General features: G+C 39.3%; 1 protein-coding gene across 9 annotated transcripts in view; it reads left to right on the top strand.

Annotated features, from left to right (window-relative positions):
• KDM4C (lysine demethylase 4C) overlaps nucleotides 1-20688 on the top strand; it is a 461886-nt gene that overhangs the window by 412754 nt on the left and 28444 nt on the right. For all 9 annotated transcript variants that reach the window (XM_038401809.2, XM_043514911.1, XM_043514910.1 and 6 more), the window contains one exon: nucleotides 9625-9795. In XM_038401809.2, coding sequence (XP_038257737.1) covers nucleotides 9625-9795 — 171 coding nt within the window. The remainder of the gene's footprint in view (nucleotides 1-9624; nucleotides 9796-20688) is intronic.

Genomic DNA, 20688 nt, shown 5'->3' on the forward strand with positions numbered 1-20688 from the left:
CCCGGCAGATAAAAGTGTACACTGCAGGTAAACCCTGTTTATTTTTTAATTACCTGGGTAGGCTTTCCCCAACTTCCCCTCTTTTTCCATCCAGGTCCCTCCAGCAAATCCATTCCTGGGACCTTACCATCCACTCCACCTCGTAGGAGGGATAAGGTGAGCTATAAGAAAGGGGGGTTGGCTCCTTGCTGTTCCAACCACAGGAGCCCCAAATCCCACACCGTTCTATTCCTTTAATCAGCACCTCCTTTTTAAGTCCTTTACCAGGCCATTTATCTGGGCCCTGGATGCCTTCCCTATGGAGTACCTGCACTAGACATCTGCCCCACGCTTACCAAATAATTTGCAACATACAGTCTACCACACCTTTTGTGCTCACCATAATAGGTCTTCCCTAACACCCGCTATGGGGAAGGCGAAAAAACCCCTCTCCACCGAAGCCAATATTGTGGTGAGGGAAAAAAATTCTTCCCAGCCCCCCTAAAATGTAGTGACTAGCACAATGCCCACAGCAGGTTCAAACCCACCTGATAATCAGACCTCAAGGGGAGGGAGAGTGGGTGCTGCCTGGCCTGCTGCGTGGAGAAAGGGGTTTGCAACAACAGAGCTTGCACCTTTAAAGCCTTTTGCCCTTACATTGCAAGGGGATGAGTCAGTTCTGCGAAGCTGACCAACGCCACCTTTTTGCAGCTGTGTCTGCCCTCCAGTTTTTGCACTGGCTGAGGTCTCCTTTTTTTTGGCAGCTTCAGTTGTTTGGTGGTTTTATACTTAGAAAAAATAAGTCAATCCTTGCTGCTCCTTACTCATATTTTGTTTTTTTTCTGAACTCCATCTTATTTGTCTGTGCCTTTCTGTTACTGAGGCATCTAGAGTAAACAGCCACACTAACAAAGCACATCGTTCTCTTATGCCTTTTTTCGATTGTAAGCCTGTCAGGGCACGGATAATTTTTTTTCTAAGTTTGTACAGCACCCAGCACAATGACCCCTCCCCCCCATCCTGACTTGGGTCTTTTGCTTGCTTCCATAATATAAATATTTATTAATAATGCTAATAATAATGCCTATAAATTGTTAGTAAAGTAAGGTGGAACATGTAGCATTCACATTTTCTATCTGTCTGTCTTGTCTATCTAATATACACAGCACAGATTATATAACATCTGCAATTTATCAGTATAGTTTATTGGCATACATTTAAACTACAGGGCGCTGTAAACAATTGTTAAATGATAATTATTTTGTGCTCTAGAAACCAAAACAAATATTAGTCTGATACAACACTATTATGATAAAACTGACTCCCACAAAAATCATTCATTTTCCCCCCGATGATTTTCTTGATCTATATTTGGTGTTATTAAAGGAAAAATAAAAATGACATTGAGAAACAGCATCTTGCACAAGCACTTATGATGTGTATGGGATGCATGGTCAGACTGGCTTGGAAAAAAAATAAAAATCAATCCAATCTCTCCCAAAACTCAGAGCCTACAATATACCTTTACAGGAGGAATTTGGGTTGGTTGGCTTATTTTTTGTGGCCGAACCAAAAAACAGCAGGGAAAGTTAGGCTAGTCTTGTGTGTGCTTTATTGGACAAAATCTTGGAAATATCAAAAATACTATGAGAGCCTTTTCTTATGTAATTTTAACATGATTTTGAGACAAAGGAGGTTGACATAAGTTTGTATATGCTTTGGTTTAATATCCTATCTTTGGATAATTAATCTAATCAAATCTCCAAACTTTCAGAAGTTTGTTCACCATTAATTTTCTTATTAGACCTTTATCCTTTGTATTAGCTATCCTTTCATGCGGAGATTACACTGCCTTTTGCCATTTGGCATAACAGCACTTCTCTGTTCGTAATGAACCTTTCTCGTTTGTCCATCACTTTAACTTACATTGTATTGTTTGAAAGCAAAATAATTAAACAATGAGCACTGACTTTTTAAACTAATTTTGCAATTTTAAACAGAATAGAATAGAGATTAAAAAATAGAATATGTCAGTAAGAGCAAATCTGTACAGATATTCAGCTATTGAATAAACCACACATATGACAGGATGCCACTATCCCTGCTCCTGGAGAAAGCAAAACAATAATTAGCTGGTGTTATCTTAATAAAGTTGTCGCAAAATGCATTATGAGAGGAGTTTGTTATTACCTAGGTCGAGGTTGAAAGAAAAGTAAGAGTTCGTTTTTTATTTAGGTTGGAGGAGGGTATGTGACAATTATCTAACATAGTATTGTAATATGTAAATTAGGGAGGTTGTTTGACCAAAAGCCTATTCCCTCCTACACACACACACACACACACACACACACACACACACACACTTTACTGCATAATGTTAATATATCCCTAAACCTGAGGTATCAAGCCTCCACCCACTGCAATGCTGAAATTTTGTTTTGAGTCTGAATTATTTAGCACTGTAGTCGCCAACAAATTATGTCCAGATTATTTATCACAGTGGTCTCATAAACTTTTCTGACTGGGGATCACAGTCTTTCTGAATCATCATTGTTATTTCTTCCTAGATTAGAGTTTTAATATCAACCACTGGAAAATTTGGCTTGTATTTTATGCTAAATAGAGATGGAGAAGGTAGGTAGGGAAGTAATACCAGTACCTATATAGTGTTTCAAAATGTAGTAAAAATAAATTGACTTTGGACTTTTAAATGTTGTGCTGCATTTTCAAAATCTTTTGCTTTGTGGGCCAAATTTTCAAATATGAGCATTAATACTGTGCCTGCCAAAATTGTAAGCATGCTCCTTTTAGGTGTGCAAGCAGGTATTTCATCATGTAGACTGGGTAATTGCAGGTTGAAAGGAACACACATCTGTGCTGTAACCCATTTTGCACACACAAATACTGGTTTGCTTGCAATAAATTTTGTGTGCAAAATTGGTCGTTTCATATTTTTTCATAGAAACAATGTATTATTTTGCATATGTAAATTTGAAAATATCATTGCATGGGCAGTTCTCATCACAGCTGTGAAAGTTTAGATGACTGAACAATTGACTTAATAATGTTTTATATTATTTATGTGCATATATAAAAGCAGAAAAGCCTCAACTGACTCATTTTTCCTGTTAAGATTCCTTTAGGAATTTGGATTAGAATAAATACCCTTATAAGGATTAGCAGGCCATATTTTTGAGGGACAAACTGGAAAATAGTAGCTATTCCTTTTCGGATCTCAAAGATTAATATGTTTTAAATAAAGATAACCACCTTTTGGGATTATTTTAAGACCATGTTTTTCAGCCAGAGGTATGTGTGCCTCCGGGGGCAGGCAGAAGTCTCAGCTCAACTCATCCGGATCAGTGTTTCTCAACCTGGAGGTTGCGAGCCTCAGAGGGGGTCACAGGAAGGTTTAGGGGGGTTGCACGTGCAGGGCTGGCATTAGGGGTGGCAAGCGTGGCAGTTGCCTGGGGCCTTGCACCACAGGGAACCCAGTGAAGCTAAGTTACATGTTTCAGCTCTGGGCAGTGGGGCTCAAACTGTAGCCCCATTGCCTGGAACTCTGACTTCAGACAAGGCTCACAAGTGAAAAATAGGCTCAAGTATCACACTGAAATGCAAGTCCAATAGTTATATTCCAATCAATGTATTTTATAATTATATGGTAAAATGAGAAAGTAAGCAATATTTCAGTAACAGTGTGCTGTGACACTTTTGTATTTTTATGCCTGATTTTGTAAGCAAGTAGTTTTTAAGTGAGGTGAAAATTGGGGTACACAAGACAAATCAGACTCCTGAAAGGGGCACATTCGTTTCTAACAGAATCCTGTAGCTCATGCTCTAAGGAGAGCTAGTCATTGTGGGCAAGATCTCCATATGTTGCATAACTAAAGATCCCATTGAAATCAGTGACTGTTAAGTGGGCTTGGAATGCAGGATCAGGCCATAAAAATGTAGAGGCAGGAAGGGAAGTTTACTATGCAGCTGCAATAGTGACCCATATGTGAATTTTTATGTTGTTGTGATTGCTCCTGGTCCTTCTGTGGATGTGCAAGAAGAGAGGAAAGGGGATAAGGAGCCTGATATATGTATATGGTTGCCCAGAAAAAAAACCTTTATGTACAAAAATCCACACAGTGTGTGTAAGGTAAGATTGCTCTGTACTATAACATACCTAATCCAAAACCACAAAAGCAAGGAAATGAAAAGCATCTAACAGTACATACCCTCTACTCCTCCATTCAGAGAGACGCACCTGATCACTAGAACAACCACCAGACACCTCGGATGACACAGCACAACGTTTCTGCCCTTATAAAGATACTAGTAGACCTAAGCAGAAATTTTTCATTCAAATTCTTTTTAATGATAAATGGCTTTTTTGTCAAAATGGAAATTTCTGTGGGAAACGTTGATTTTTACAAAATTAGGGGAGTGGTAAATAAATATAAAAACTGGTTCTGTTGTTTTCAACAACAAAAAATTAAAAAATTCATCCATTTGAGCAACACTTTTCAGTAAATCCAAAAGATTTTTACCTGACTGGTTGAAATGTTTCGATTTTTGATTGAAAATTTTTCAGTTTTTAGCAAAAACTTGTGGTTTTCAGTTACCAAAACCATAACATTTTGTTTTTCAATGTTTGGAATGTTATAGAAAAACTTCGGAAAAATAATTTTTTGTTTTTGTCAAAAATGTTGTTGGGAAATAACATTTTCCTACTGGTTGTAGATTTCGGTCTTCTAGCACCTCTTCACCCAAATACCCCACCACTGAAAACAGACCAGACTTTTTCTGCTATCCGTTCTCCAAATTCACACTTGATCTTGCACTGGCTGATCATCTTCATGAAAAGCAGGATCTTCAACATTAGCATCAGTTACTGTCATGAAAACCAGGAGCTCCTGAGCTGGCTGGACAGTGCCAGGAAGAAAAGGATCCAGAATAAGATCCTCAGAAAAGTAGCTGTTCCTATGCTGAAGATACAGTTCTTCATAAAACAGTCTCAAAGAGCTCTTGGTCTTTGACAAACAAGCAGCTACTGCTTCTAGAAGATCTTAGTCATCCAAACTTTTGTTGTACATTAGCTAAGTGCCGCACTTAAGGATTCGTTTATGACAAAGAACTGTAACATTTTTATTATTTTTGTTAATTAACACAATAAATACATAACTCAACCAAATTCTCCTTATCTCCTAGGGTTTCAGCTAGGGGAACCCCAAAAATCAGGAGATACAAACTAAGATTTTTTTAGGTGAGGGATGGAATTTTTAATTGATTAGAACTTTGAAAAAAATCAGTTAATTAGTTTTAAACTCCTCAGAAAATTCAGGTTTTGCTCAGACGTGCTAAAATTTACAGCACGTACACTGTATTTTTTCCTATAAAATGAACAAGTTGAACTTCCACTTAAAGTACAAAACAGAATACAAACTTAGCAACAGGTCCACCATAACTGATCCTCTGTTCTGTGTCTCTTGTGATGCTCCTGCAGCACAAATGTAATGGAGAGCTGTTGTAACAGGATTGCTGGGGATTTTCTTTGTGTAGAAGAATCCCTGGGTGACAAAAAGCCAATGTAGCCAACTCTGTGCTGCCTGCACCTGGCCCCCGGCACTCTAGGTGGTCGAGGGGCATACCTTGGGGGAGGCGCAGAGACCAAAGGGGAAAAATCCTGAGCAGGCATACTGTTCAAATATCACTTTCACATTAGGACTATCGTTCTAGGGGTAAAATTGGCAGGGTGGAATAAAACTTAATTTCCATATCAAACTGGATACATCTTAGAGCTTTGATGATCCTCGACTATAAATATGATCTGGAACTTTTTAGACCAAGGGTTTTTTGTCTACTTGTCAAGCTGTTCTGCAGTGACTGAAGGCGGTGGGTGCCAACCTCAGGGCAAACTCTTAGGAAACAGGACACAAACCCCAAATTATTATGAGTTCTATACTTAGATTCCACCTATCAATTATCAAGTGTAAACTCATCAGAAAATATAACAGCCTTAACGTGAAATTACGGACAGTCCCCTTGGGTACTCTGATCTCTCTTTCCTCCCAGGTAAACCCACCTTACACTGAAGATCACAGCAATATTCAGATTACTCTCAGTTAGAAAGAGGACCAGTCACTTACCCCAGATCAATTGCATCTTAGATTTCACACGAAAGACAACACTACACCCAAATGAGTTTCAATCTTAAATTTCAAAAAGTAACAGAAACTTCTGTGATAAGCAAGCTCAATATGTCCTTCAGGACTAACCCAGGCTAAGTACTGAGGATCTTTTGCTTATGCTTAGTAATCCTTGCTCCTTAGATTCCAAGCAGCAGAAAGATACAGTTCCTCCTTGTTAGGGCTTTTTATTCCTTCCCCACTTCTGCTTCGAGTTGCAAACTCAGCTGATGAAAGGAACTCACTTGCACATCTCCTCTTCATGGTGGGGGAGAAAGCAATCAACAAAGTCTTTTGTCCTCTGATTTCCACAATACTTCATCTTGTGTTTATGTGCCTTTTATGTCAGGCAGGACATAATACCTGTTGGAGACTAGTATTTCACACTAGCTAATGCTTCTCTCCTGTCTGGTGAATTATACAGTTACAGAGAATTATAGTGCAAGTGCTCAAATAATACTTTACAATATGAGATACAGATGTGAAAGTGAGATTAATTCAAGTAGCAATTTACAAGTGTTCAATAAAGCATAAACACTAAGCACATTTTTATAACTCTCATTATTTTACCAGTACTAACACACAGGTGAACCAGACTGATTCCAGCTATGTGTTTTCAGTATCCAAGTGAGGCATGGGGACCTTGGCATAAAATGGCATCTGGTTTACTAGCAATACATCAGTCACACAAATAAAGAGCAAGGACTTCTACCATAATGTATCCCATTTTTTCAAGTTCACATATGGAAGGCCAAGATGGCTTTTTTGTTTGTTTGTCTGTTTATTTGATTTTCTCTGTTTCTACTGCTATCTTAGTTCATCCTTGGCTTGGGTTATATTGAGGAAAAATCACACTTTCTGAACCACAATTTGCACCATAATCCGAAACCACAGTTGTTTCTTCAATTTGATAGAGCCCCTTACATAACAGCTGTCCTTTCTGCTCAAAAATGACATTCTTAACATCAATAAGTTCTTCTGCTTTTCTGACGGGAAATATTTTCTGGGACAGGCAATCAATTATACAGTGTGCTTGTCAATATGTTCTTCTGCAAAATAAATCAAGAATCCTACCAAAATAACATACTGAAAGCCAAACTCCGTCCCCTTGAGCTGGAATGCAGTAGGGTTTTCTATGGTTTGTTTTTTTATTTTTTTGTTCATTTATTTGGTTTTCTGCCTGGAGGTAGGGGGGTTGAGTTGTGGAGTTTATTTTGTGAAAATTTTACCAGTAAACCAATCTGTATACTTTTTAATAACAAAAAAATCGTGTTTTTTTGTTTTGTGAAGCTCAATCTTTATACTTGTAATACATTTTGTACTTTTAATACATTTACTTCCTGTTGGATTTATATATACACCAGAAACTTCTGCTCAACTCATATGGGTAATTCAATGACTACTTTCAATTTCTGTTTCTGAACATATTTGGATAAATGGAGTCTGGAATTTTTCAAGAAACAAACGCCTGGATTTTTACATTATTCAAGATTTGGTGTAACAGTGATAACTGATGTTACCAGTAGAGGGACCTATGTGACAATAACTTATAGTGGTAAACTAGTTCTTGGCATTTCACCATTTTGTGTTTAGGCTTAGTGATATTGTTATATACAGAACTAGTAATGGCTGTTTAAACAGGTAAACAGCCATTAAATAATATGTATAATTATGAAAGAAAGATTATTTCCAGGTGATCTTGAAAATGCTGTAGAAATATAATTGGGTATAACTTCATCAGTAGGCCTCAGTCCAATCCTCTGTTTTCATGTTTTCAATTTTACTCAGAGAAATCACTTGCAAACACAAGCTTAGTGCACTAGCCCCAGAAAATGTGTTGTGTGCATTTCAAGTCTATAATTTTTTGGTGATAGACTTGAAATGCACACAACACATTTGTACTTGCTTTGCCCTCAGTTTTTAGAAACACAAAAGTTTGAGATGTGTAAATTCTGTAATGTGGTGCAAGAAAGTGGTAGGGTGCCAAAAATTACAAAGCAAAAGAAGTATTTCAAAATTTGGCCCAAGTTTGTTTAAAAAAAGTTGCAGGAATTACTTTAAAATAAAATGTAAAAATCTAACAAAGAGCATGGGTGCTGACCATAACTCAGCTTCTAATAATCATGCTGACAATTCTATAGTCACATCATTTTGCAGACTTTCACAGGTACTTTTTTTTTTTTTAGATTATTACATTTATTGAAGAACTTTACTGCTTGAAAGGTTACAGACAGTTGAAAAATTGGTAGGAAATTGGGTAATTAACTTAGCATATGTCATACAGTATTTCAAGCTGGTTAGTAAATATTTCTAATTCAAAACATTTTCACTAATACAGATATGCTATTTGAATCATGCCGTGCTTTTTAGCACCTCCTGTTGTCAGAAAAGTTCAGATGCCCGGCTGTTGTCAGAGACAGTACAGTTTACCACACAAACACAGCAACCAATATGAAATTACTTACAGATAATAAACAGCCATAAGATGTCTTATTAGGATGAGAAACTCTTGATTTTACTTCTCCAGATGGTGAAGCTCACTGTGCAAGTGGGAGGCACACTGGGATGCATTAGTTGGGAAGTGGTGTGCACAATTTTCTGCATCATGTACATCTCTGAGCATTTGCTGAGTTATAGAGTTTGGTTTGGGGGTTTTGTTTTGGTTTTTTTTTTTTTTTTTGATAATAGGAGTATAACACATATAGTTGTTGAGGTAGAATTTTTGCATAATTTGACCTTTGAGTATATCCTGGCTACTCTTGTCAAGGTGATAGCTGATTTTAGGGAAGTTAGAGAGGAAACATGAAAATAAACAGTGGTTATGACTGACCTGCTACATCATAAAGGTGAGTGATAAAATAAACAATCATTATAACTGCACAATACCATCTGCAGTTTTAAAGTGAGTGTTCTGCATGGTATTGTTTCTGAGTTACTGAAGCATCCTGTTGTATCACAGTTAACTACTTCTACAAAAATGAGATGTGTAGCTATTGATGTCATCCCTGTGAGCAAAATATGAAGTACATCATTATGAAAATCCAAAGCTTGAGAAGTGCCTTTCAATAAAATTCTACAGTATAAGCTTGGTCCACCATGTCTGATCTCTACCAGTGCTGGATATAAGGGTTTTAAGATAGTGGCAAACAATATTTCTGAATGGTTCCAGAATTGTTATGCTTAAATTGTTCTTCTGTGTTGTAAGATGAGCCAAAACACCATAATAGTAGATATATTTTTAATTATGTGCTGCAATCTTGTTGGCTGTAATTCTTTTGTTAATAAAATGTAAATGTATATGCTTCACAGAAAGTTTGATTGTTGTAGTAAGGAAAGATTTTGCATTTCAAGATTTCTTGCTAAATTGAGAGCCATGATTGATCACTGCAGTACTTTATCATGTGACATGGTTTTGATAAACTAAGTGGTGACTATTTTTAATGACTGTTCCTTAATTCTTGCTTTCAAGAGAACCAAAGCATGTGAGAAGGCCATCACAGTGGGGCAGACTGTCATCACAAAACACAGGAACACACGATATTATAGTTGCAGAGTGATAGGAGTGACATCTCAAGTCTTCTATGAAGTCATGTTTGATGATGGCTCCTTCAGTCGGGACACTTTCCCTGAAGATATTGTAGTAAGTATTTTTTAAGATACTTGCTCTTTTTGGATAATAGGAGTATAACACCCATAGCTAAACAGACTGAATCTTTGGGAATATTTCCTTTCACCTTTAAAGGAGATAACTGACTTAATATTCATTTCATGTTTGTTGTTTTCACTGCAGAGACTTATCATTTTCTAATGGGCTTCCCAACCTTGGTTGTTCTAATTAGTATTCACCATTTGACCAAATTAATCAAAACTAATCTTCCAAAGTCTTTTAATTAAATAAGAAATATGTGTTTAATAAAGGATATTAGAATGGGAATTCCACATATTCTGATCTGTCTCTGAGAGATAATACAATGACATTCCTTGCTGAATTGAAAAATCCTGTTTTCAAATATGAATGGGAAGAATGGCTCTCAGGAATCTGTTTGACAATGTGTTTACATCTTTTGATGTTTAGTTGTAAGATTACGTTATTAATGATAAAAATCAACGGGGAAAAGAATATGTAGTTTAGTCCTAAAAGCAATGCAGATTTTGATTTCCCCTATGCACTTAAACCTCCATGTTTTTCAGGAATATTACTGAACACATGATGTGCTTATTTGAGGAACATGCACATTTTCCTTAGACATTCTGGATTACATTCGCCACTGCCTTGCACCTTGTGTAATCATTTACAAAAGTGGGTGCAGAGTGGGTGCAAACCATTACCATTCTGATTTGGTACCATTTTACACCCTCTTCATACTTTTTGGCCCTGATCCTTGGCTTCAATCAAGCCACCTTTGCGTTCTCCTGATCCTGAGGCTTCTCTGGGCTGTGCTGATTTGTTGGTTTAAGTGTTATAACTTGCACCTGTTGCCAACAACCCCCAGGGGCTGTTAGAGCAGCCAGGGATTGCCAGGATGCACATCCCCTTTCCCTTAGCTGTGTTCTCTGCTGGCTGCAGGGAGGTAGGATAGCATAAGACACTAGCATAAGAGTTAGAATGTTGTGGTTCAAGAAGCTGCACCCCCCAGAATACTCAGCCTTCCTATCTTATAAAGATGTTGGGGAGCTTTAATGTTTTCCACAGACCAAGTCGTCTCTGGAAGCAGTTATCTGTCAACTACTGTCAATGGAAATAATACTGCTTTTCTTGTCAACTGTTTAGTTATTGAAAAGTCTAATGCATTTTGGAAATAAGATATTTAAAGGGGTACATTTTTGAAGCAGTGAGTGGGGATTTAGCTGTTCACCTTCCACTGGTGTTAATGGAAGTCATGCAGCTAAATCCCTGTTACATCGCTTTGAAAAATTCACCCCTTTGTTTGAAATATTCTGAAAGGCTCCAGTAATGATCAAGGGCCTTTTGATTTAGGATCATCAAGATACATTGATGATGTATTGATTGTATCAAGATACATTGATGATGTGGCTGCATTGTTATCACAAACCTCTCTTTTGTGTGCATCTGCATCAAAGTATCAAAGGGAGAGATGAGAAGCTGCTCACCACCCTACTGGGATAGCTTGTTCTGGAGCTAAGAAGGAATGTAATCAGGTCTGGATATGCCTCAGTGCTTCTCAGATACTAGATGAACAATATATAATTGTTTGATGGAAATACCAAACAAATTTCACATTCCTTAGAGAAATCTTGTTGTATTTTCCTTCAATAATATACCTGTAGCAGTAACTGGGAGGAAAGTATATTTTTTCTTCTGCCTGGCCTAAAACTTGCTAATCCACGCAATGTGCATATCAGGTGTTAGTGCCACTGGGAGGACTTATTAATCAAATCTGGTGTGAAAGCAATGTTACTGCCTATTGAGGAACTTATTTCTCTAATCTGTTTTCACTTTTCAGATAGCTCACAAAGATAGAGCTTTCTGCTTTTGCAGTATGTTTTGAGCACAATTTCAGTTCAACTCACACTTGTGTTTATTGCAAGGCAGGCCACCATTTCAGTGTTTGGGCACAGTAATTTATTTGTAAGGAGGAAGATGGGGAGCCTCATCTCTAAAACTCTGTCTTCTCTAGCTCTAGATATTCAACAGTTGCCAAGGCAGGGAATCCATTGTTCCCATCCCCTGTATATTTTTCTTTGCTTTGCGTTAGCATTTGCTAAATATATTAGGACATGCTTTTTACTTACTTTTTACTGTGCATTTGGGAGCTCTGGTTTCAACCTTGTAAGACTGTCACAAACAAATGACTCTTCAGTTAGACCATTTAAACTAATTAAATTGCAAATTAGTAAGCCTCGGTGCATTTGCTAACCTGTGGGCTCAGTCCTACCCTCTGCTGTGCTGGTGTGTAAAAGATGTAAGTGCAACTTTTTATCCTACACACGCAGCAGGTAAGGATCTCCCCATAGCTCAGTGACAAATGGTAGAAAACAGCTGGCGAATTGTACTGAACCATATCCCAAAGGAGATGAAATCTGCAGGTTAAATAGGCTGTTTAGGATCGTCATGCCCCTGCCCCCCAAAAAACCCTGGCCAGTACATATGCTGCATTCTCTAGCAAGTACTGCCAACAGTGGGTTGCTGCTGCTTAGAGGAGCATTACATAATGCTCTATGGCTTGTCCCCCATCTCCAGCTCTGCACACCATAATGAATCCTGCCCTGGTGTGTGGGGCCGACGTCAATTAGCAGACTCTGCACTGGACAGTGTAACTATTCTCCCTGTTGTTCCAGTCAGGGTTTCCTTCGGTAAACACAACATGCTGTGAAACTTGGTATTTTATACCTGTCAGACACATCTCTACATGAAAATTCTGGCAGCTTGCTAAATATGGAACATGCTGGTTCAGGTTTATTTATATAGTTTTTCCTATGTATATATTGTATCTGTCAAAAATGCCTTAGCTTTTGTGTCAGGTTCAATTTATTTTAGAAAATGTGTTTATATCACAAATTGTATCACAAATGCTAAGACATGACCCATTCCTATTCCTCATGAAAGCCCGATATGCCTTGTTGTAGGTTTTGGGGGTCATCACGTTCTTACTATCTCAGACCAAGGAGGGAAACACATTCCGGAGTCACGGACACTCCACTGGGAATTCCCCACCACTAGCCACCACATGTACAAATCTAGGGGTTGTCAGTTTGTTGCCTGAGCTGATCTTAAGTGCCACAGGATAACATATCCAGGACTCAAAGTGTAATGGTCTTTATAGATTAAAACTAGCAATCTAAATTGCTCCTAGAAATGAATTGGATGTCACCGCAGCATGCAGAATACCAGTGTAAAATGCTCCCTGAAAGGAAGGGCTCCTACAGGAGAAAAAGGAGACATTTATCTGTCAGTGGAGAGTAATTGGAGCAGCATTAGTGTGATATTTTCATGAGTCCCAGATACTGTGGTTCTGGGCAGTTCTGAAAATGTCTATGAAATTTCTGCTTAACAATATATTCCTGAAGAATGTGTATATCAGCTTAGTTAAACTCAGCATGCAAACTGCTGCTGTCAAGAACCATAATAAAAGATGTATTGCTACATGATTCAAAGTCTGTCAATCCAAGCAAATGTGACAGTCACTGATGAATTTTTTTTGTCTACAACTCTTTTTTTTAAAACCTACAGTGATACATAGAGCCCTTAACAGAGTTATGCTGACGCTAATGTAACCACCTTCTTTTACCAGTGGACCCAAAAGAGCCTTCAGAGTGATGAGATTAGTGAAGATTAAGGTCCATCATTCTATGTCTATCAGTATTTTAAATTCACTACTGGCCATGAAAAGCGGAACAGGACCATTTAGAAGTGTGAAAGTACATCACTGAAATTTTCAAGATGGCTACTGTTGCTTTCAGCACACACCTAAATTTCACAAAGCACCAAAATTATGATCATCCGCTTTCTTTGTAATAGAATGCATCACTTTTTAGTTACTGTGCATTTGAGCAAAAGCTGTCACTGTAATAGCAAAGCAATTGCAGAGGCTGCTTTTTTGTTCGTTTGTTGTGGGGAGGGATTTAAAGGTTTTTCCCTGCCAGGGACCACCTTCACAGCTCTCCAGCGCTGTCAATGTCCGTGAATAACTCCCTTGTGATGCTGTCAGAGTTTGAAATGAAAGTTTTAACAACTCCTGATCCCACACTCTAATATACATAATGTGATGGTATTAGCTTCCCCACAGTTTAATTTTTTCTTTCTGTCTCTGGAACCTTTGAGATCTTAAATTATTACCCCAATTTTTTGGGTCTAGCAGATTGTTTCTGCTAGGAAAAGAAATTGGTGATGGAGTCAGGTATTTGATGCAATCCTATTTATTTACAAAGAATGTACAAACTCCTTTTTCCCAAACACAGTAGAAATCAAACAGGGGGTAACTTCTTTGCTTACACTTCCAAGCCCCCTTCAGTTAGCACTTTGACCAAAAGCTCTCCCTTAGCTTTTTTCAAAAGAACACACCACCATGACTTTTCTGACCTTATCTGGGGCTTCATTGCTCCTTCTTTGTGTCCTTCTATCTTTTTCTGCTGCTTGAACTTCTCTCTCACACACAGCTTCGCTAACGAATGTGCCAACCCCTGTGTAACAGCATTGGCACCCAGCTCTGGCGAGTGCCCCCCTCTGATTGGGCGTGTCTGCATTCTTCAGTTCTGGTGGCCCCTTTTGGTGGTTCTCTGGTGCATTTGTCAGTGACACTGCTCCAGCCAAGTCACTCTCTGCATTTTAACAAGCACAAACCCCTTTCAGGGTATACGGTCCACTGGGGTATATCTCAGTACCCCTCTCTAGCCCTCCCTGGGTTTTGGTGGTGTCTCTCTCTAGCCCTCCCTGTGCTTTGGTCTTTATGTAGTCCTGCCTTGGTATGCCCTCCCTGGGCATCTTCCTGCAGCCCTCCACAGGGTCAGTCCCTACTCAGTTCTAGCAACCAGTCAGGAGCTCCCTCAATGCTCCCCCGGTCCCTGCTGCTCTTCCAGGCAGCTAGGCCTGCAGTCCTCCTTTTCCTGCTCCAAGCAGCAACTGACTAATGCTTTGCTCTGCAGCTCCTTTTATATGACCCTCCTGTGCCCTGAATGGCTGCTTCCCCTGCAGCCACTCTAGCCTGCTTGGAGGACCTCTCTACTGCTCCTTCCCTGGGATGGATGTGGCAGAACCCAGGGGACTTGGTCCACTCCATCACACTCTGCATTTAGTATATCAGTTCACAAAGAAACCCCTTGGGCCACATAGTTCAGTCTCTACTCAAGCCTTGCCATGTCTTTATTTTTTGCGTGGTGGCTGCTGTTTTAACTTACTTGGTTCCATTGTTTGTTTCTTGCATTTATACTAAACAGAGGGCGGTGGTTTTGCCCAATTTCTTAACATTACATTATCATTCTTGGCCTGGACATTTGATGGCTATTTGAAGTTGCTCATGTGTTTGCAATCTCAGAAGTTGTCCAGCCTGAGGTAGATTACCAGGCAGAGTGCAGGTCAAAGATGCATGATAAGTACAGTTTATTAAATGGATATCTCCATCACACGTGTGTGTGGGGGGGGTGTGTGTGTGTGTGTGTGTGTGTGTGTGTGTGTGTGTGTGTGTGAGAGGGAGAGAGAGAATAGGATTCACTTTATCCTCCACTGCGGAGTGAAACATGGCAATTCTTTAAAAGTGACCATTAGTATAACATATTTTGGACGGGAAGTGAAGAAGAATGTTGTGTCCAGTTTGAAACTGCAGGGAGAATTTAGGTAGGCAGATAGGACGTTGAGATTAAATGCCCCTACTTTTATAGAATTTAATATGGAAATGCTTATTGAACATAGTTGAAGAGGACATTAGATTTTTTTTTCATAGCTGAAAAAGGCACCTCCAGCCATAGTGCAGTGCTCTTAACATCATGATGGATCATTAGTTTAATACTGATTCTGATAGAAGTGTGTCCCCTACTGAGCACCCTCACATCGCTTCCCATAGCACCTTTGTCCAGGTTCTCACCAGGCCAACCCTACTTAGCTTACTGGGGTCACAACAATTCCACCAGTGGACCTTCCAGGATGGTGTTTGCAATACCACTCAATAATGGCTTTATTAATCCACCTCTCTCTCCTCCTGTATTCTTCTATAAACCCCCAAGAAAACTGAACAGTACAGCAGATGATGATAGTAGGGAGTACAGCACATAGCTTTTCTGTTAAAGATTACTTATTGCCATGATATGTCAATATGCTCAAACGATGGAGAGTTATTTTCCCAAGCCAGTAATTGAGTTTTTCATCTAATTGGACATATATGTAAACTCAGGGCATAGTGTAGTACACTACCCATTGAAAATGACCTTTTCCCTGTAAAATTAGACATAAAGTTTTCACCATACCTCACAGATAAATGATCCACAGCAAAATCTCAGACTCTCTGCTTCAGAATTTTTAATTAGTTGGGCCAGCTGATTGCTATATAGAGAAGCATTTAGTGACTGGGTAAAGCAGTAACATACATTGATTTGTGTGAATCAAATATGTACAAGACAAGGAATGACAAAGATGGCAATGGCAGTATATTTTAAGTTTCCTTTAGCCGTCTCTCAAGTCTGTTATTTCATCAAAGATTTATGGACAGTGTAATTCAGCATAATAGTGTGACTGAGGTCAGACCAGCTGGGGCTTCAGAGCTCAGCCAAGTTAGGTCCTATCTCTCAATGCACGTATGGTCTCAGAGGTTGCTATTATTGTTTATTATTTAACTGCTAACAACATGCTCTGTGCTATGCAGGAAGCAAATTAATAAAGAGAGCCTCTGCCCCAAGGAGATGAAAAACAGACCCACACATAAAAAACACAGTGGGTAACCATAGTAACCTGGAACATTACATGGCTTCTCCCCAACCAAATGTGGAAGTTTGACGTACATGGGTTAATGTTTGTGGACCTTACGGAAACAGCAAGTCTTTGTGGGCGATTTAAATAGGAGAGGGTCGGAGCCTGCCATGCTTGGTCTGGGAAGTCATTCCATGCATACGCCACAACAAGAAAGAAGGCCTAAAGAGTTGGGCCACTGAGGCTGGCTAAAATGAACAATATTAGGCTCATCCTACAGTTGGATATGAATAGGTAGATCCTTGTACCTGTGCAGACCCATATTGACTTCAGTGTAGCTTTTCAGGGGCACAAGGATTTGCCTGCATGGATCCAGTTTTTTTTATTAACAAGAACCTACCTGTCATGATCTTCATTAAAAAAATCTGCTCTTCTGTACAATCTGTATGACCCCACTGACTGAAGTGATGGTAAGAAGATTGAGGGAAAGTCAGGGCAGAATTTGCCTCTTTATTTCTAAAATTGGTGGAGTGATAGGATTAAAAAAGAAAAAGAAAACAGGAAAATACTTAATAAAATTAGCTTTAAAGAATCTGAGCACAATTCTGTCTGCTTGACACTGTCTGTCTTCTTAATTACATTTACTCAAAGGAGTGTGAGAAGGATTTGGCCCACTGATTCTGCATAATGAGTGAAAGATGTATGTATTTTTTTAACAAATTAAATTAACCTTAAGGGACACATTTAATAATTATTTGTAAAATTTCTATAAGCACCTTATTGCACTTGCAAATTTTGTATTGACACTTACAAATCTGGCACACAGAATGTCGTTCTTTACACACTCAAGTCCCTGTTTACACGCATAGAAGAGTACAGACATGAATTTCTGAGATACTTTAAAAGTTTGGACTTAAATTTATTTAAAAAACCTAAACAAGCAGAGTCAGGTTGAAGGCTGCCACTTCATCCGTAACTCCATGGGCCCAGGCAGTGCTGCTCATGCAATTCAAGGGGCTTGAGTCTGATCTCACACTGATTTAAAACAGTGGAACTTTATTAACTTCCACAGAATCATTCTTGATTTACCCAAGGTGTAGGTGAAAGCAGAATCAGACTTTTTTGTTTGTATGTTTGTTTGTTGGTTCCCTGATACACTACAAATACAGGAGAATCAGTAGTTAAGCATAAACAATGAATATTGGGTAGATTACAGCCAGCTTTAACTTTGAATCTATCTACATTTGAGGCTTTATAAACCTCAATATCATCTTATCACAGTTTCCTGTCTATAACTTCCTCTTGTTTCTAACAGTAGTCTAACTTGATAATGGAAAGGCTGATAGAACCGACTTCAGGTGAGATGTTAAATTAAGATAATCTATAAAATCATCTTTTAAAGACAAGATAAATCTTCCTAATATTTAGCAAATGCTGCTGGAGAGAATTATAAAAGTGAAAACAAGCTTTTGTGCTTTATTTTTTTTCCACTCATGGCACAATTTGAACTTTAATTGCCTTTAAGATTTAAAATTTGGCAGCTTATATACAGCAAGCATGTACCCTGGTTCACTATATGAAAGCCTTGCTTATGAAATAAAAGTACAATGTTTATATCACACCTATATTAAAGGTTGGGCTCAGAAGGACAGTGTTTGTGATCTATTTTCAGAGTAGCAGCCGTGTTAGTCTGTATTCACAAAAAGAAAAGGAGTACTTGTGGCACCTTAGAGACTAACAAATTTATTAGAGCATAAGCTTTCGTGAGCTACAGCTCACTTCATCGGATGCATTTGCATTAGTCTCTAAGGTGCCACACATACTCCTTTTCTTTTTGTTTGTGATCTAGTGATTGATCCATGTTTGTCAACAATAGAGGCTTGTCCTATCAGTCTCTTGTTTGGCAGTCAGAGTTGCTTATGGTCATGGGGATCGTGAAGAGTATAGTGGAACCTATGGAGAGCATGAGGGATGCAACGGAAAATATGGGGGTTATAGTGGGAGCCAATATAATAGAGTGGAGAAGGGGGAACCATGACAAAAGCAGAATTTTTTCCCAGTAATCCAGGAGTTGCTGGAGAGTTGTGGTGCATTTTAGGATGATAGTTCCTGGGGTTTTTCTCTAACCTAGCTAAGAAAAAAAATCTAAAATTATTCTGGATCCAAAAATGCTGCCCAGGCCTCAGGCTTGTTTTTAGAAATGTCCCTGCAAAATTCTTGGCAGGTTGGCAGCTACGATTGAAGAAGAGACTGGGAGACAGAAGACCCATGTTCTGTTCATGTACTGACTTGCTGTATGACCTTGGACAGGTCACTTTCTGTTCCTCAGTTTCCACATTTGTAAAATGGGGATAATAGTACTTCCTTTCCTCTTAGGAATTTAGAGACTAAATGAATATATGTAAAAGTTTCAGCTCTTTGGGTGAAAGATACTGCTGATGTGGAGAGTATTATTTTTTAAACTGATATGCAGAGAAAGAATAAAGGAGTGACTGTACCATCCATGTCTTTCTGGTTAAGAGAACAAGTTATATGATTTCATCACGAGGAGCAAGGGTGTAGGAGGATAGCTTTGGCAACTAGTCCATCAGATTGAGTGAACTTGTTAGTGTGGGATTGGAAGCTAGGAATGGTGAGTCAAGTTGGCAGCACTTGTAACTGGGAAGGGATGAGTCTTGCTTATGATCATCCCTGACCATTTATTGATTTTACATTCTCTTAGACCTGTCACGCATCCTCTGCAATCCAGGGAGTCTCATATAGCAGTCCCATCCAGAGGGCCCTCTTCTGTCCTTGTACCAGGACAGTCACCCCAGTCCTTCCAACAGGAGTGCAACCCCACTCTTCCCAGCAGGAACCTGCACAGACTCGCTGCTGGGAGCATCTTTGCCATGGCAGTGTCACTTTTTCCCCTGGTTCTCTCACTGTTCTCTGGGTCCAGCTCTCCAGCCCTGGAGATGTTAGCAGGTAAACCTTTTCACTGCTCTCCTCCCTTCAGCCCTCTCCAGCCCTTGACTCTAGCTTTCTGGCCTAAAACCAGCAGGCAACTCCCTCTGCTTCCACGCTTCTCCTCCTGCCTTCAGCCTTCTCCCAAGTCCCAAACCTACAGTCTTGTAGGCAATTCCTCCCTCTTCCTAGGCAGGGCCCGCAGAGAGCTTTCTGCTCTCTGCATCTTTCGCCAGAAACCTCCCCCCAGTCTCTTGACTTTTCCGGACTGACTCTTACTACTATTCTTGACTCTCAGTCCTTGGGTCTCTCCCTGACCTTTTATAGCTCCCAGGTGCTGTCCTTTTCATTGGCCACATTGGGGGCACCTAGTTCATTTTCTGGGGCCAACCACTGGTGTGCTGGAAATTGTGTCTTGACACATGTATGTGTGAAAGGTGGAGGGAGTCAGAGGCTTTCCCCCTTGCACATATGCATCCATGTACAGTGGCTGGGCATAAACTGGTGCTAACACTCTCTTGAGTACAAGAGAACTGCAGCAACATTAGCCTCTCCATAATAGATGGGGAAGGGGTGGGACAAGTGGCACTGTGTGCCAAAAATGGTGATGCAGCCATTAGGCTCCCCTTCACTTGTGGCATTGTGCCTAAATCAGGCACAATGTATTCTAGTGTCTCTGAGATGCAGTGCACCTCTGTACTAACTACAATGAGAGTCTGTGTTTTCAGGACATAGTGTAGCCAAAATTTAGGCCCCATCTATCTCTGTGCTAGCCCCTAGTGTGGCACCTACCACAGGTGCTTAGTAGTGGGGTGTTCCAAATGGCATTCTCCAATTCCAATTAGAATAGTCACCACTCCATGCAGAGTTGTCAGTCCGCACCTATCAGTTAACACTAATTTAAACATCTATTGGTGCTATTAATGGGTGGTCAATGAAAGATTATATTGCAACTGAAATATTAATTGTTTAAACTGAACAGATACCAAGAGAATCATTAGAAAGCATTCATGATTGCTTAATCCAGTCTTTCATTTTCTCTCTAAGGAAAACATAACAGCTAGTGTGTAGAAGAAGATTCATTAACATTTTAAGGACAAGAGTTTAAGCTTAAATATAGTTTTCATACTGTGCATTCTGATTGTCCTTGTGATGCATACAGCTAATTCACTGGACTATAGTCACCCGTCTGTTACTCCAGTTTTAAGCCAATATGGCGTCACTGATTTC

The sequence above is a fragment of the Dermochelys coriacea genome, chromosome 5, assembly GCF_009764565.3.
Source record: "Dermochelys coriacea isolate rDerCor1 chromosome 5, rDerCor1.pri.v4, whole genome shotgun sequence".
NCBI lineage: Eukaryota > Metazoa > Chordata > Testudines > Dermochelyidae > Dermochelys > Dermochelys coriacea.